Source organism: Orcinus orca, chromosome 9 (assembly GCF_937001465.1).
Source record: "Orcinus orca chromosome 9, mOrcOrc1.1, whole genome shotgun sequence".
Classification (NCBI taxonomy): Eukaryota; Metazoa; Chordata; class Mammalia; order Artiodactyla; family Delphinidae; genus Orcinus; species Orcinus orca.
In genome coordinates this window covers 61404571-61419899 of record NC_064567.1, presented here as the reverse complement: position 1 = coordinate 61419899, position 15329 = coordinate 61404571, and the positions used below count along the sequence as shown (strand labels likewise).

The following is a 15329-nucleotide window of genomic DNA, read 5'->3' as shown; positions in this document are numbered from 1 at the left end:
ATGGAAAGAAGCTACCAGATTCAGGACATAATTCTAAGGAGATGGGATAAGATATAGTGATCAGTAGGATGAGAGAAATGAGGGAGGAGGGAAAGTTAATAATTATGCTGCAAGGAAGTTAAGAACCCAACCCAATGATGCTCTGGGTCTGAAAGTCTTATTAATAAATTATTGATTTTCTGCTAGTAGCATAGAAAAATACACTAGACCACTTTTTCAAAGCATGTTACCTAAGGGAATATGATATATTCTATGTGAAACATAGGTGGAATATACTTTAAATTAAAACTTCTTATACAGATGGTAACGAGATCAGCAAGAAGGTAAAGAGCATGAGCAAAACATCCAAAGACAATTATAATGATATTTTTAAATATGTGGATATGTAAACTTGCAGGATGTAAGCATTATGTCTGTTTTAATTTGCTATATACAGTTACCACCTAGAAGAATACCCACTCCAGTCAGTAGAAATGCAATAACGACAGGTTTCAACACTTCTTTCAACTTTGAATTTAAATACCAACATAATATTCTGCTCAAAAATCACAAAGCCAACTCCAGCAGAGAAAATGATCATACACTTACTAAGAAAATTAAACTGTAGATAACTGGATTGTCATTCTAAATTACGTTAGATGATTCAGAAAAGGTAATTTATATGTAAACTGATTAATTTGTTTCTCCAAACCCATCCAACAACTTTTTACCAAATAATCCTTAAGTAAATACTTCAAAGAATTCAGCATTTAAGATATGCCTCCAGGGCTTCCCTGGTGGTGCAGTGGTTGAGAGTATGCCTGCTGATGCAGGGGACACGGGTTTGTGCCCTGGTCCGGGAAGATCCCACATGCCGCGGGGCGGCTGGGTCCGTGAGCCATGGCCGCAGAGCCTGCGCATCCAGAGCCTGTGCACCGCAACGGGAGAGGCCGCGGCAGTGAGAGGCCCGCGTACCACAAAAAAAAAAAAAAAAAAAAAGACATGCCTCCAGAAGGAAATATAATTGTATTATAAATAGCAAATTTCCCCATAACCACAAGGAAGATGTTCAGAATTCTCATCTAGTTAGATGTCCATTGGTTTTATCTTACATGAGATAAGTAAAGTCCCTAAGTCACTACCACTTCGTATATTAAAATTACCTATAGCATTATGAAAAGATGACCATGAATTTCTACTCTATATGAAGAAAGTATCAGGAGCCAGTGATTATCCAGTGATTGTTGAGAAAGGAACGCGAACTTTACAGCATTCTCTCTTTTATACACATACATACACACCACACACACACGCACACAGATATTGTGTAGCCCTTAGGTATAATCAAATTAGGTGACCAATTTTTTTTATCTGTACACAAATTTTTTTAACATTTTTATTTGTAATAGACCCAACCTTAACCAAAATGTCCTCCAATAAGTGATGGGTAAGGAAACTGTGGTACATCCATACTGTGGAATATTGCTCAGCAATAAAGGGAAACAGACTACTGATACTCTGAACTACTGTGATAGATCTCAAGGGCATTATGTTGAGTGGAAAAGAGGCAAGCTCAAAAGGTCACATAGTGTATGATTCCTTCTATCTAACATTCTCAAAATGACAAAATTATAGAGATGGAGAACAGATCAGTGATTGCCAGGGGTCAGGGTGGTAGGGGGAGGGAGTGGTATGACTACAACGGGCAGCACGAGGGGGATCTGAGTGGCATCTGACATCTGTGATAGAACAGGTCTGTATCTTGATTATACTGGTGGTTACACAGATCTACACGTGATAAAATCACACACGCACACACATACATACACACACACACACACCCCCCAATATAAAAATCCTGATTTGATGTCATACTATAATTTTGTAAAATATAACCGTTAAAGGAAAAGTGGGTGAAGGATACGTGGGAGCTCTCTGTATTGTCTTTGCAACTTCCTGTGAATGTAAACTTATTTATTTACTTTTAAATTTTTATTGGGGTAGAGTTTATTTACAATGTTGTGTTAGTTTCAGGTGTACAGCAAATTGAATCTGTTATACATATACATATATCTACTCTTTTTTAGATTCTTTTCCCATATAGGCCATTACAGAGTATTGAGTAGAGTTCACTGTGCTATACAGTAGGTCTTTATTAGTCATCTATTTTATATACAGTAGTGTGTATATGGGTGACCAATTAATTTCTTCATCCTTAAGTATATACAGAAACTTTAAGTTAAAATCAGACTGTAGGATTATACAATTATAAATATCATAATCCACAGTACTAATCATATTTCTAGTCTAATTATGCTTACTTATTGCCTTGTCCTCCTGACACTGATAACAGTAGCAGGTTTGGTGAAAGTTTTTCATGAAGGAAGAAATATTTCCTCCATTAAGCTGGTTAGGAACAGTTTGGTAGGAAATTATAACTCAAGTAATAACTTTTTTTTTATAAGGACAAAATAATCCAGAAGAAAACTTGGAATATTTATCTAATTTAAAAGCATACCTTTCCACAGAGAAATGTGAGAAATAAAATCATTAGTACATATGAATTCTTTCCCTTTTAGGGGTTAATTGAATACAAAATTTCTTAGAATTTTAAAACTCAGACTAGAAAGGAAATGGAAAAGATCTATTCATGTTCATTTATAACAACTTCTTAGGATATTAGTTAATCCTGCTAAATGTCAGTAGAACATTTTATGTAGCAATGAGAAATTACACTATTCAGTAATATATTTTTACAACCTCAGATGAACCTCAATCTTGTGTAACTGACTTCCTAAAAAGTTTGTGTAAATAACACTTTGCTAAATTGAATAATTTTACTTGCGCGTAAATTAGATATTCTCTAAAGCAAACAAACACCCCAAAATCTGCTCTACACTTAAAAATTTTTACATTGCAATAAAGAACAAATTAATATGTAATTTATATTCTCATTGCTTGCTTAGTATAATCATGATCTTTATGATAGATCTAAAAACATTTAGATTTTTCATTGAAAATGCCCACCAAATTTTTGGCATGACGGTTTTTTGAATTTCTCCAAATATAACAGCTTCAGAAGCTGATTTCATGTTAATCCCACCATGCTAGGCCAGACTTTAGCAGAATATTATAATATGTCCAGGCAGCAATATAGCTTAGACCTAGATATAATATAGAAGCCACAAGATAATGCTCTCCTAAGCTTCATCTAATAAGGGAAAAACACATATAAACAAGTATTTGGTATTCAAAAAAGAATACCAAGAAGTGCAACCTAATCTTGAAAGATAAGCACAGAACATAATAATTCCCATACGAAGTCCACACCTCGGAGAAGATAGTGGGTCAAATTCTTGGCAGATTTTAAATGACTTGACCTTGTTGAGAAAAATGAATGTGAGCACCCCAATAGCACCTAGAATACGTATTCTGTGAGGGTTAAACAGAGCTCCTCAGACATAGCGGGGACTCAATAAATATTTATTGTGTAAAACAGGGAGAAAATGCATTAGTTTTACTCATCAACATACTGCCAACAACTACAATACCTGAAAACAAAAATTTCTTGAATGAACAGTTATCACTGAAATTACATTAAAGCTACACTCATCTTTGGCCATGTGTTAACCAAAAAGACAAAGAGTGGGCAAATGCAATCAACTGACCAGGTATTTTTCAATAACAGGTCACTTAAATATGTAAAGAAAGAACAGAATTTTAAAATAAGTTTTTTAAAGCTATCTGGCAAAATATTGCAGAATGTTGTAGCTTTTTTCCAAAAACTGATTTCTGAGCATAGTCTAACTCCCTAATTTACAATGCTAATGAAACTGCATTTAGCAATGTTTGCTAATCCCTGTTTAGTAAGTATTAGACACTTAAATGAAATAACCTGACTTTAAGCAGGAAAAGGACAGTTGATTCTTTTCAGGGAGATGCACCAGAGAACCTCCAAAACACTTTGGAAGAAAGAAAATGACACTGTCACAGAACACTCAAAAATATCATAATTTGTTTATAGACTACCAGCTAATATATAAACAAATCTGTATTTTACTATGATCCTTTTACACGTTCGTGGGAAGATCATTTCACAGGTTTACATAAGTATAGCAAAGTTCTTTAAGGTAACTGAGCAACTGAGCTCTACTAGTTTTTGTTATTTTCTAAGATACAAATATTACTTCGTTAATCCAACTTATAAACTGATGTATTTAACTAGAAAAGTAAATAATTACACAAGAAAAGTCATGAGAAACTTCATCACATAGACTTTATGTAACACTTTCAGTATCATAACAATAACAATAAAAATACCATTTCTAATGTTACTTATGAAAGGATTCATGTTCCACACTGACTATCAAAGAGGGCTTAGAGTAAGCACAAGTGACACTGAAAAACGCCACAACATCCTGAAAGAAATGATTAAAATGGAGATTGAAATATCTTTTCTATTATACATCACATCAGCAAACCTAGAAAATGGAAAAGAGCCCAAGAGGCATAAACTGAGAAGATACTGCACCTTGCTGCTTTGCCATGAGAGTGAAATATAAAAAGATACTATTTTGAATGCTGCTAAATTATCAAAGAATGGTAAAAGTTAAGAATCACAATGTTATGGTTGAATGGAGCCTTATGATGCTTTATTATAAATGTAAAGCTTATGTTATCAAATAGGAAAATGCAAGACTCATTCTACCCAGATTTTAAGATTTCATGTGAAAGGCAATTTTAAAAATTAAATCTAAATTGTGTCTTAACAAAGTGGTAAGTACTTTAAGGACCAAGCGGAAGGCTTACTAATGACATAATAAGGTTTTGAAGTGCTATGACATATTTATATACATATCTGAGGCCTGAATCACTGGGAATACTTGCAGTTATTTTAAGTTCTGTGGACCCTAGAGTTTACTGCCATTTAGCTTTCTCTTCACACCCCACCAAAGCTATTTTTGGCCTTTCTGTGATTTAACTGTATAAGCAATGGGATAACCCATTGTGCATGCTTTCCTGCCCCATAATTAATTGGGTTCCAAAAGCAACTTTCACCTGACCCTGAAGTCGGGACTTAGAGAGTTACATGGCCCTTTGGGCCTTCTGTGCATGCCGCCTGATCTTGGGCAGATTACTTAACTTCTCAAGAGAGAAAGAGAAATTATAAAAGTGTTTTATATTGAGTCCCAGTGAAGACTAGTTGCTGACATAAAAGCTCTGTAAATAACTGATTTTACTAAGAATCATCTAGTCTACACAATGCTATAGAAACAATATGGTACTGGCAATAGAAACAGACACACAGACCAATGGAACAGAGGACCCAGAAATAAATCCATGCATATACGGTCAACTAATCTTTGACAAGGGTGCCAAGAATATACAATGGGAAAAGGACAGTCTCTTCTATACATGGTGCTGGGAAAACTGGATATCCACATGCAAAAGAATGAAACTGGACCCTTATCTTACATCATGCACAAAGTTAATTTGAAATGGATTAAAGACTTAAATTTAAGACCTGGAACTATAAAACTCCTAGAAGAAAACATAGGGAAAAAGCTCCTTGACATCAGTCTTGGCAATGATATTTTGGGTATGATACCAAAAGCACAAGCAACAAAAGCAAAAATAAACAAGCAACTAAAAAATCTTCTGCACAGCAAAGGAAACAATCAACAAAATAAAAAGGCAAGTTATGGAATGGGAGAAAATATCTGCAAACCATACATGTGATAAGTGTATGGTTTTTTGGATATATACATTTGCTATGTCCAAAATATATATGGAATTCATATAACTCAATAGCAAAAAATACAAATAACCTTATTAAGAAATAGGCAAAGAATCTGAATAGACATTTTCCAAAGATGACATATAAATAGCTAATGAGGGTACTCGAAAAAGTGCTCAACATCACTAATCACCAGTGAAATGCAAATTAAAACCACAATGAGATACCACCTCACACTTGTTAGAATGGCTATCGTCAAAAAGACAAGAAAATAAGAAGTGTTGGTGAGGATGTGGAGAAAAGAGAACCCTTGTATAACACTGGTGGGAATATAAATTGGTGGGAATGGAAAACAGTATAGAGGTTCCTCAAAAACTTAAAAATAGACCTATCATATGATCCAGCAATCTCACTTCTGAGTATATACCCACAGGAAGTAAAATCAGTATCTTGAAAAGATATCTGCCCTCCCATGTTCTTTGCAGCATTATCCACGATAGCTAAGATGTGGAGAATCTATGTGTCCACTCACAGAGGAATGGATAAAGAAAATGTGGTATATATATACAATGGAATCTTATACAGTCTTTTAAAGAAGGAAATCCTGCCATTCACAACAACATAGATAAACCTGGAGAACATTTTGCTGAGTGAAATAAGCCAGACAGAAAAACAAATACACAGGGAAAAACAAAAACAAATATGACCTCACTTACGTGCAGAATCTAAAAAAGTCTAATTCATAGAAGCAGAGGGTAGAATGATGGTTGCCAGGGACTGGCAAGTGGGAAAAGTGGGGAGGTCAAAGGGTACAAACTTTCAGTTATGAGTAAGTTCTGGGAATCTAATGTACAGATGGTGACTACAGTCGATAATACTGTATTATATACTTGGATTTGCTAAGAATAGATCTTAAGTGTTCTCATCACATATCAAAAAAAAAAGGCATCTATGTGAGGTGGTGGATATGTTAATTATCTTGATTGTGCTAATCATCTCACATTGTAAATGTGTACCAAATCATCACACTGTATACCTTAAAATATATACAACTTTTGTCAGTTATACCTCAGTAAATAATAAACTTACTTTTCCTTTAATAAACTTACTTTTCCTTTCCATAGCGGAATCTTTTCCCTACACAACCAAACTCTTAAAAAACCCACCTATATCATTTTAAAGATAGAGAAAATAAGATGCAGTTAAGAACTTACTATAAGTCAAATGTTAGAAGTGGAAATATAACCCAAGTCTCTTGACTCCAAATCCAATATTTTTCAGTATACCTTTCTGTTTCTAAGCCTCTTTTATGGAACCATTCGGAAAATCATTTCTTTGGTCTTTAACTTGATAATTAATTCTAGAGAAAAAAGCCAGGTTATTCCATTAAGGAATAAATGTAGCCACACACTGCTTCATTCCACCTTTTCCAGAAATAAGACAATCCCCAAAGCAAATTTATAGAATCAGTTATAGGGCAACTCTAGTTGTCAGTCAGTGCTCATTCAATCTTATATTCAGTAGTATCAACAGCAATTATTTTATTAGGTATATCATAGGTATTAATAAAGCTAATTAAGCCACAAAGAGTTCATTCATGTCTTGTTTGTTCTGCTCAAGAAAACAATTGTATAATAATTTTAGAAAATGTTTCACTAAATAATTAATATTTTAGTAATATAAAAGTTAAGGTTAGCTATATGGACTATTAACAGAAGTTCACCCTGAGGCCATACTGGCTAAATAAGGGGATATTACTGTCAGTAGTTGATAGGTATTTTATCTTTAGACACTAGGCAGCAAGTTTTAGCAGTTTTTGCCTTCTTGTTATGAAACATCCAGAAGTTTAATGGATTTCTGAATTCTAATAACGTGGAAGACAATTCTGGACATCAACCTTCCCACACAATAATGGATCTCACTAGTTTCTTTAACTCATCCTTATTTTTGGTGAGCCATTATTAAGGTTCACCATAGTTGCATTGCATTAAGTTACAAATATACAGAGTTCAAACCCACAAATTACAGTGATAACTATTAGCTCCTGGTGGGGCTAAATTAACCTAGTACCAGTTGCCAGGACAATCTCTTGAGACCAGAATCTCTGCTAAGTAATTCCTGAAACATCTACCAGTCTACCACCATGTATAACTAACTTTTAATAATCATGGAGAAAAATACTTCTCACTATAATACGATTCAAGAACAGCATAGATTCTAGAAGTACACAGGGCCAGATACAACCAAGTCCATATCCTTGACCCCTCAGGAACCAGGATTTCTCTCACACACACTGTTGCTCATACCCTCCTCTCTGTCTCTCTCCCTCTCTCTCTCGACACATTTTTAGACATTCTGAAAATGTCAAAGCACACCCCAGCACAGTGTAATAGTGCTGTGGAACCAATAGAAAACCTCTTCTTTAGTAATTCTTATAGCTCAGAAATCACAGCTGATGACCAATATCAGTCTCTTTTTAATTAGGAGAAATAGGATAATCCTGTGGAATGAACACTGTATCTGGAATCGGAAGATATGATTTCAAATCCACTTTCTTGCTGAATGAAAGAATATATTGCCTTATATATAGTAAAGCACTCACATGTTTTCTTCCTTTGTACCTACAACAATTAGAGATACAACATAATATTGGGGAGGTTATTGAGTTATTCATGAACTTGCCTCGTCCTGCAAGCTGCCACAATAACATTCACCTGAGGTAAACAACACTGCTTAAAGGTATCTGCCATGTTTGTTCCTACAAAAATGAAATACTAGAAAAGTATTTTTCCACAGTTTGTTCATAATTAAGTATAATCCTGTTTTCTTTAGAATTACTATAAATCCATTATAATTTGTTTTGCAGAATAAGCACAAGTATTATCCTTCTAGAATCAACTGGATGATCTATAGAGTCATGGTCAGTTCCAGGGGTTCAGATGAGGGGTAGAAAGGGAAAGAGACTGGCTTCTGGCTCTTCCATCAGTTTCTCACTCAGGTTTTTCACATCAATAGGTGAGTAGTGTTCTCTCTTTCCTCCACTTAACTTTTGGCAAACCCAGTTAGAGACCATCATCAGATAAGCTCAACCTCTTGTTAAAATAAATAGAATATAGGACAGAAACAGCATCAGTGATTTGGTTTCTTTGACATTTAATGAGAGAACAAAATTATATATTGAAGACAAAAGACAACAGTGCCAGGCACAGACCCAGGACAGGTGCTGTGAAAAAGCCTATCGTGGTGGTGTCTGGGGATTTAAACTCTGGAGAAAAGACTAAACTAAAATTAAGAATAACAAAGTCATTAGTATATACTTCTTGGCAGATTATTAGCTGTATGTGGAAGCTTTGATAAAACAGGCTTTTAGCAATGTTTTAAATTTCAGATTTAAGAAAAATCCTCTCCTACTCGCCATTTGTTGAACACTGCCGTTTATTTCCATTGTTATTCATTGCCATGGAGCCCAATTACTCCTTTGTTTTCTTATTCACATTTAGTCCACATTATCACAGATAAAAATCACAAGGATACCATTACCCTTCAACACTTCCCCAATGTATAAATCCTAATTTGCATTAAATCCTTGAAGCAACATACGTTGCAGTGAATGAAATGTCCTTCTGTAAAAAGTACTGTAAATAATGAAAGAATTTTTAGTTCAATATATATACACGACTTTACATACAGCTAAACTGTCCAAGGTGCTTTTATACACCCTAGGTATACAATATTCAATATGCTTAGAATAATAGTTATTCGAAAGGAATATAATCTTTGAACATAAAACAGTTTAAGAATAAAAAAACTTCTATAAATTCACTTATCTATTTTGCTATTAACCCACTGATGTAGAAATTTTACGTACCATAATTAATGGGAAAAATTAATGAACGCTGCTGATACTCAGTGTAGTTCTCAAAGGCTGAAAACCTTTCCCAAAAATCAGTATCTGAAACCTGTCTCTTTAGGAAAAACAGTCAAAGCTTTAACTGTTTTCAGTCTAGTATAAGAAAGCTTTGAAGCAAGTTAACTCTAAGCACCCAAGGAAAACTATTTTTAAAAGTGGGGGGGGACAAACGGAGGACCTTAATTTTCAACAATATCGGCCTGAGAAGTAACTTTATAAGAGAATGTCTGAGTATCTTTAAAAAGAGAGATAAAAAAGTAATTAAAAATGTTGGAAGTCCACAAACTGAGCATAGCAGTAAAAATGACTCAAGAGGGAAAATTTAATGAAAAATAAAAAACTGAAAGCAAATTAATTGATCAAAACACAGACACACACACATACATGCACACACAATGCAGGCAGTCATTCAGCATTATATGCTAGCTGGCTTTGTATTTTCTTTTAAAATATAATCATAACTTCTCAATGTATAAAATAAGGCTCTCAAGGTACTCATGAAAAATTCTTATCAAATTTCACTCTAGAGTTAATGATATTAGGCATGTTAAATCAGGAATCAACACATGCTATTTTCCACAGCAGGAACTATATAAATTACAAGCTCTTCCATGTTTTTGTTATTAGGTTTGGTACACTTAAAAATAAGCGGTATTCTACATCGAGTGCTCTAACGCAACTGTTTTTATATCTTTTAGAATTTATATTTCATCTCAGTGCTCAATCCTTACAAAAAAACACAAAAAGACCTGCAATTGCTATTTACTGTCTTGCACAATAAAATTGTATCTGTTCTGTTTTTGAATTCATAGATTTTGCTTTATGAAGTTTTCAGAAAGAAGCAACTTTATTATATTTTCATTGTTACTCATGATTTTAGCTTAAAGATCATTAATTTTAACACTAACATCCTGCTATATTCTCATTTGGGTTGTTCTATTTATCTCAAAGGTAGACTTATGTATTACCATTACAAAAAAATAACTATTTGCATAATACTTTATGATTTTACATCTATTACAAACACATCACAGGGAGCCTGAGGATGCATTCAGTAGCTTGTCATTCACCACTTCAAGACCCTTCAGAACTAAACAAGGAGGAGGGTGACATTTTGCTAAAGGCAGAAGAAATGAATATAAATAACAAACTTTGAAGTTTTAAAAATACAAAAGAAAATTTTAAAAATGCAAACAAAAATATGATCATATGCATAAACAATATAATTTCAATTTTTAAAACTCCATGTCCGCTATACAGAGCAAGATGTTTGGAGATTTATATATCTTCTATTATGATACCCACTGAAATTATCTAAAACTGTGCTACAAAAATAGAGAAAATTACCATCTTCTTGCTAGATTTTATAAAGATATTAAAATTGTGCCTATTTACATAATTCAGCTTTTCCTCAGCCTTGTGAAATAATCTGAGTATCATTTCTTTATTATTCTAGACTTAACCCTAAAAATGTGCATATTAAGAATGTTTCAGAGGGAGATAATGATCTAACATGTTAAGAAATTATGTTGTCTTATAACTTCTTCTTGGTAAAACAATTACAAAGAAAATTGTTTACATCTTCTGTATTTTCTTCCATAACCACCAGTCCAGATAAAAAAATACTGAATGCTGTTATGTCACCTCTAGTCCAAATGCTCATAGCACTTGAAGCTTCTTGTAAGCAATATGCTTCTATACTAAACACATATCCCTGAGCTACCACCTACCTAATTTAACAGTTTTAAATGTACTTTCAAATACAGCGTAATACCATCTTAAACATACACACACATACATACATATATATACACACACACACACACACACACACCACACGGAGTGTGCAGAAAAGGAAGGAGGTGGAGAGCAAGAAATGGAGCACGTTGTTGTTTTTCATTCATGCAGTATAGTGATGTCAGTGTCTGCAGCAGCAGCAGCGGCAGGAGCCTTGACCTGTGGAGGCTACAATCCACTGAAGTCAGAACCTTGCAGAATTCAAAAGAAACTGAGTAGATAATCGTTTGAAAAATTGTTCAACTGTTCATAGCATGAATTTTAAATAGATAAGTAAAAAGAACAGATTAGTTGTATAGTTTTAACTTAGGTAGAGAGGAGCAAGGCGGGATGTGGAGAAGTAACAGAAAGGTAATATCATCAGGGAACTGGGGGCAGAAGAACCTACATTCAAAATCATTTCAGTGTAAGAAACTGACAAAACCACCTGGTGTTAAAAACAGCAGAAAGGCCTCTTCTGTTCCCAATACAAGCTCTCTGATGCAAATCTGTCTCCTGAACAACCAGAGTCAGAGAAGTGTTTTCATCATGATTGCGTTAAAATTGCATTAAACTCAGATGTGACATACTACATACAACAAAGAGGACAGTTTAAGCCTGGTCACAAATTTCATTAAAACTACTTGATGATGGACCTTGTAATTCCTAAGCAATTAAGACTTTTGAAGGATGCAGAAAAACAAGTTGTACTATGATCTGTTGTAAGATGTGTTTATCAACAAAAGGGGAGGAGGTACTAGATGACCAATATATTGTTGCAGCAATTGCTGAAACTACTCACTATGCCCACCAAACCCTCTGAACACAGTCTTTCTGCAGTGCTTATTTTATGGCTCTTACATTAGTCCCTAAAAGAAAATCCCAAAACTCAATCTATGTACTGTTGAAACTAAATCACTCAAAAATTTATGTAACTGCTGCCTTCTTTTCATTCTGTTACCTCTCATTTCATACAGTTCTAGAAAATGTGCAAAGGAGTTGCATATGGCATTAATCTGTTAGAAAATGGTGGCCTTTTCTATAAAATACAGCCAAAGATGTGTGTTCAGTTGTGGTCATTATTAGGGCGATCACGTTGTTTTCATTCATTCATTCAGGATTTGCTGGAGGATGTCAGTTTCTGTAGCTGGCTTGACCTGGGGGAGGAGTGGGGGAGCAAATTCCTTCTGGTGCATACTGATTACAGGATGTATTTCTCGGTGCTCCTGTACACATACCACTGCACTACATCCTACCCTGCCTCACCATCAAGTGGTCTGAAAACAAGGGCCTCAGCAACATGCTAATTACAGGTCAGAAATATTAAAACAAAACACCAAAACTGCAATCTATCTTAACACAATCACTTTCTCCAAGTCTAAGACCTTCATCAAGAAAACTCCATTAAAAAAATTACACATACCACATAAACACTGCACAGGCTCCACAGTGATTCCCTTCCAAGCAGAGATTTTTCCCCTCGGTATGATCCGTTCTCTCCACAATGCAGCAGCAGCATCTGTAGCCCTAGCGTGGTATCTAATAACATGAGCTACTCCTCCCTCCCTTATGAGTTTTACATCCTTGTTTTGGCTAAACTTCCTTTTCTCCCCCAGAACTAAACTAGATCATTCACCGTGTCCCTAAACATAAACCAAACCGCCCCAAAACACAAAACATTAAGGGAAGCCGACAGCATCCACCAGTTCACCATTACCTTTGACACCTAAGAAAAACGAAACTTGAGATCCTTTAACAGCTCAACTGAACTGTTAAGTGTACTTAAAAATAGAAGGAAAAAAGTGAGCACACTCCACAAACAGGTCCTTAGAAATTTACCATGAAAGTCTGGAGTTGGGCATAAACTGTTTCCAGTGCAGTACCGCCCTGATGCATATGACTATATAAAGTAGAGAAAAGAGGGAGCCCCCCCCACAAAAAAAAAGCCAAACCAAACACTATACACTTCAATTGCACATCCAAAACTGTCCCCTCTACACACCCAACAGGATATCCTTACATCATAACTGGTGCCTCCACCTCCCCACCCCCAAAAAAGAAAAAAAAAAATTATCCCGGTAGGCACAGACACATTATAGGAACTTTGTAGGAAAGCACAAAGAGGCTGCAGAGATTACAACCACCACCTTATCTGCTGCCGGAGAGTTTGTGTGCGTGTTTTTTTAAGTGTTTCGCCCAGCTCCTCCTTCCCCCACTACAAACAGCAAACACATGAGTGAGCTAATCAGCTCTTAAACTGAAAAACCTTTCGATACAGGCGAGTGATAGAAGATAAAGCTGAGGGGCGGCAGGAGGATCAAATAAAAGTTGCTCCGCAGTTTGCTCATCCAAGCCCCGCAGCGACCGCAGGGGAGTGAGGTTCCCAAAGCCGCTTTCACACCTTCGATAATGCACTAGCAAAGAGAAGCCCGGAGAGGCTGAAGTTTCCACGGAGGGCACCGTCGGGGAGACGCAGCCCGGGAGGACAGAAAAGTTGGGCTCGCTACCTCTGCACACGGGCGAGCCGGGGCTCCGTCGCTCAGGTGAGTTGCTCCTCCGGTGGCTCTCTGGGGACCGTCTCGGGCGGCCCTTGGCCCGCGGCGCCTGCTCAGTCGGGGCTGAGGTCGGCGGCGGCGTCGGGCTGGGCGGGCTGGGGCCGCGGGCCGCGCCGGGCCCCGGGAGGCTGCCCAGCGAGGCGGCGGCAGCGGGCGGGCGCGTGGGACTGTGCTGGCTGCCCCGCAGGAGCTGGTAGGGCACCGTGGCGCGAATGGGCTGCAGCAGCCGGCCGGCTCCCGCAACCGGGGCGCAGCTCACGCCGCCGCCGCCCGCACCGTTCCCGCTCCCGGCGGCGGGGGTGGCGGGCGGGGAACCCGCGGCGCTGCGCCGCATCCTCTGCGGCGGGGGATGAGGAGTCTGAGAGGAACTGGAAGAGGAGGAGGCAGTGGACATGGTGGCTCCGCGGGCCCTGGACGATGCCGGCCAACACTGAGGCGCGGAGCGGGAGGCGCGCGAGCGTGTGGGAGCCGGCGCGATAGTGCGTGCGAGTGTGTAAGGGGGAGGGGCGGGGGTATCGTGGAGGGGGAGGAGTCTCTTGGCTCCCCCTTCGCAACGCGCACCCCCGCCGCCTCAGCGAGGGGGGAGGGGAAGGCTGCGAAAACAAACGTCCAACGGCCCCAACCGCCCGACCGGGCTCGGTGTGGCGGTCACGGCCGGGGCCGCGAGGAGCCCGGAGCCGCCGCCGCCGCCGCCGCCGCCGCCGCCGCCCCGGGCATCGCGCTGACAGGGGAAAGGGGCAGCCGCCGGGATCACGCAGATCCGCGGGGCTGCACGCGCAGGAGAGGCCGGCAGCTGCAGGAAGGGCCGGGACCCCTGCTTCTGGGGACCTGGTAAGGGTAAAGGGCCTCGAGGTGCCTGGATGAACGCGAAGCCGCGCCACCGCAAACGCCGCCGCCGCCTCTTCTGCCCGCTCCTCACTCCATAAGGCACCTAACCCCTCAACCCGTACCCCGCCCCCTGCACCGCCTCCCGGCGCTCCGGGCCGGCAGCTGCCGCAACGAGCATTCCCATTGGCTCCGTCGTTCTCCACCAGTACGCGAGTGATTGGTTTCAGGGTAGGAGTGAAAGGAGCACCTGCCAATGAGAATAGGCATCCTACTTTGGAGGCGGGATATGAAGGAGCGAAGAGGGAGAAAGGGGCTGTGCGCTCAAGGAGGGGCGTGAGAGTTGACAGCCTTTGAGGTGAGAGGGGGACTTTGATTGGGCTGCCCTGGGAGAGTGGGTCCATGTGTGTCCTGCGCGTGCCCCGACACCCACAGACGCGCACGCCCAGGGAAGCAGGTTGTGAGGGCTCCACCCTCCAGGGCCGTTTGTACAACTTGAGACAGAGGATGCGTCAGGCAAACTTTACTTTGCAAGTACACCTGTTCT

At 38.6% G+C, this 15329-nt stretch overlaps 1 protein-coding gene and 1 long non-coding RNA gene across 4 annotated transcripts in view; one reads left to right on the top strand and one right to left on the bottom strand.

Moving 5' to 3' along the window:
* Positions 1–14484, bottom strand: part of GLCCI1 (glucocorticoid induced 1) — a 119923-nt gene extending 105439 nt beyond the window's left edge. For 2 of the 3 annotated variants that reach the window (XM_004265552.3, XM_033420606.2), the window contains exon 1: positions 13910–14480. In XM_004265552.3, the coding sequence (XP_004265600.1) occupies positions 13910–14351 (442 nt within the window). In that variant the 5' untranslated portion in view covers positions 14352–14480. Of the gene's footprint in view, positions 1–13909 lie in introns of all 3 variants that reach the window. The other variant, XM_033420607.2, reaches the window with a different exon arrangement.
* Positions 13498–15329, top strand: part of LOC117199862 (uncharacterized) — a 197114-nt gene continuing 195282 nt past the window's right edge. Inside the window, exon 1 of the long non-coding RNA XR_004481210.2 lies at positions 13498–13945. This is a non-coding gene — a long non-coding RNA (uncharacterized LOC117199862). The remainder of the gene's footprint in view (positions 13946–15329) is intronic.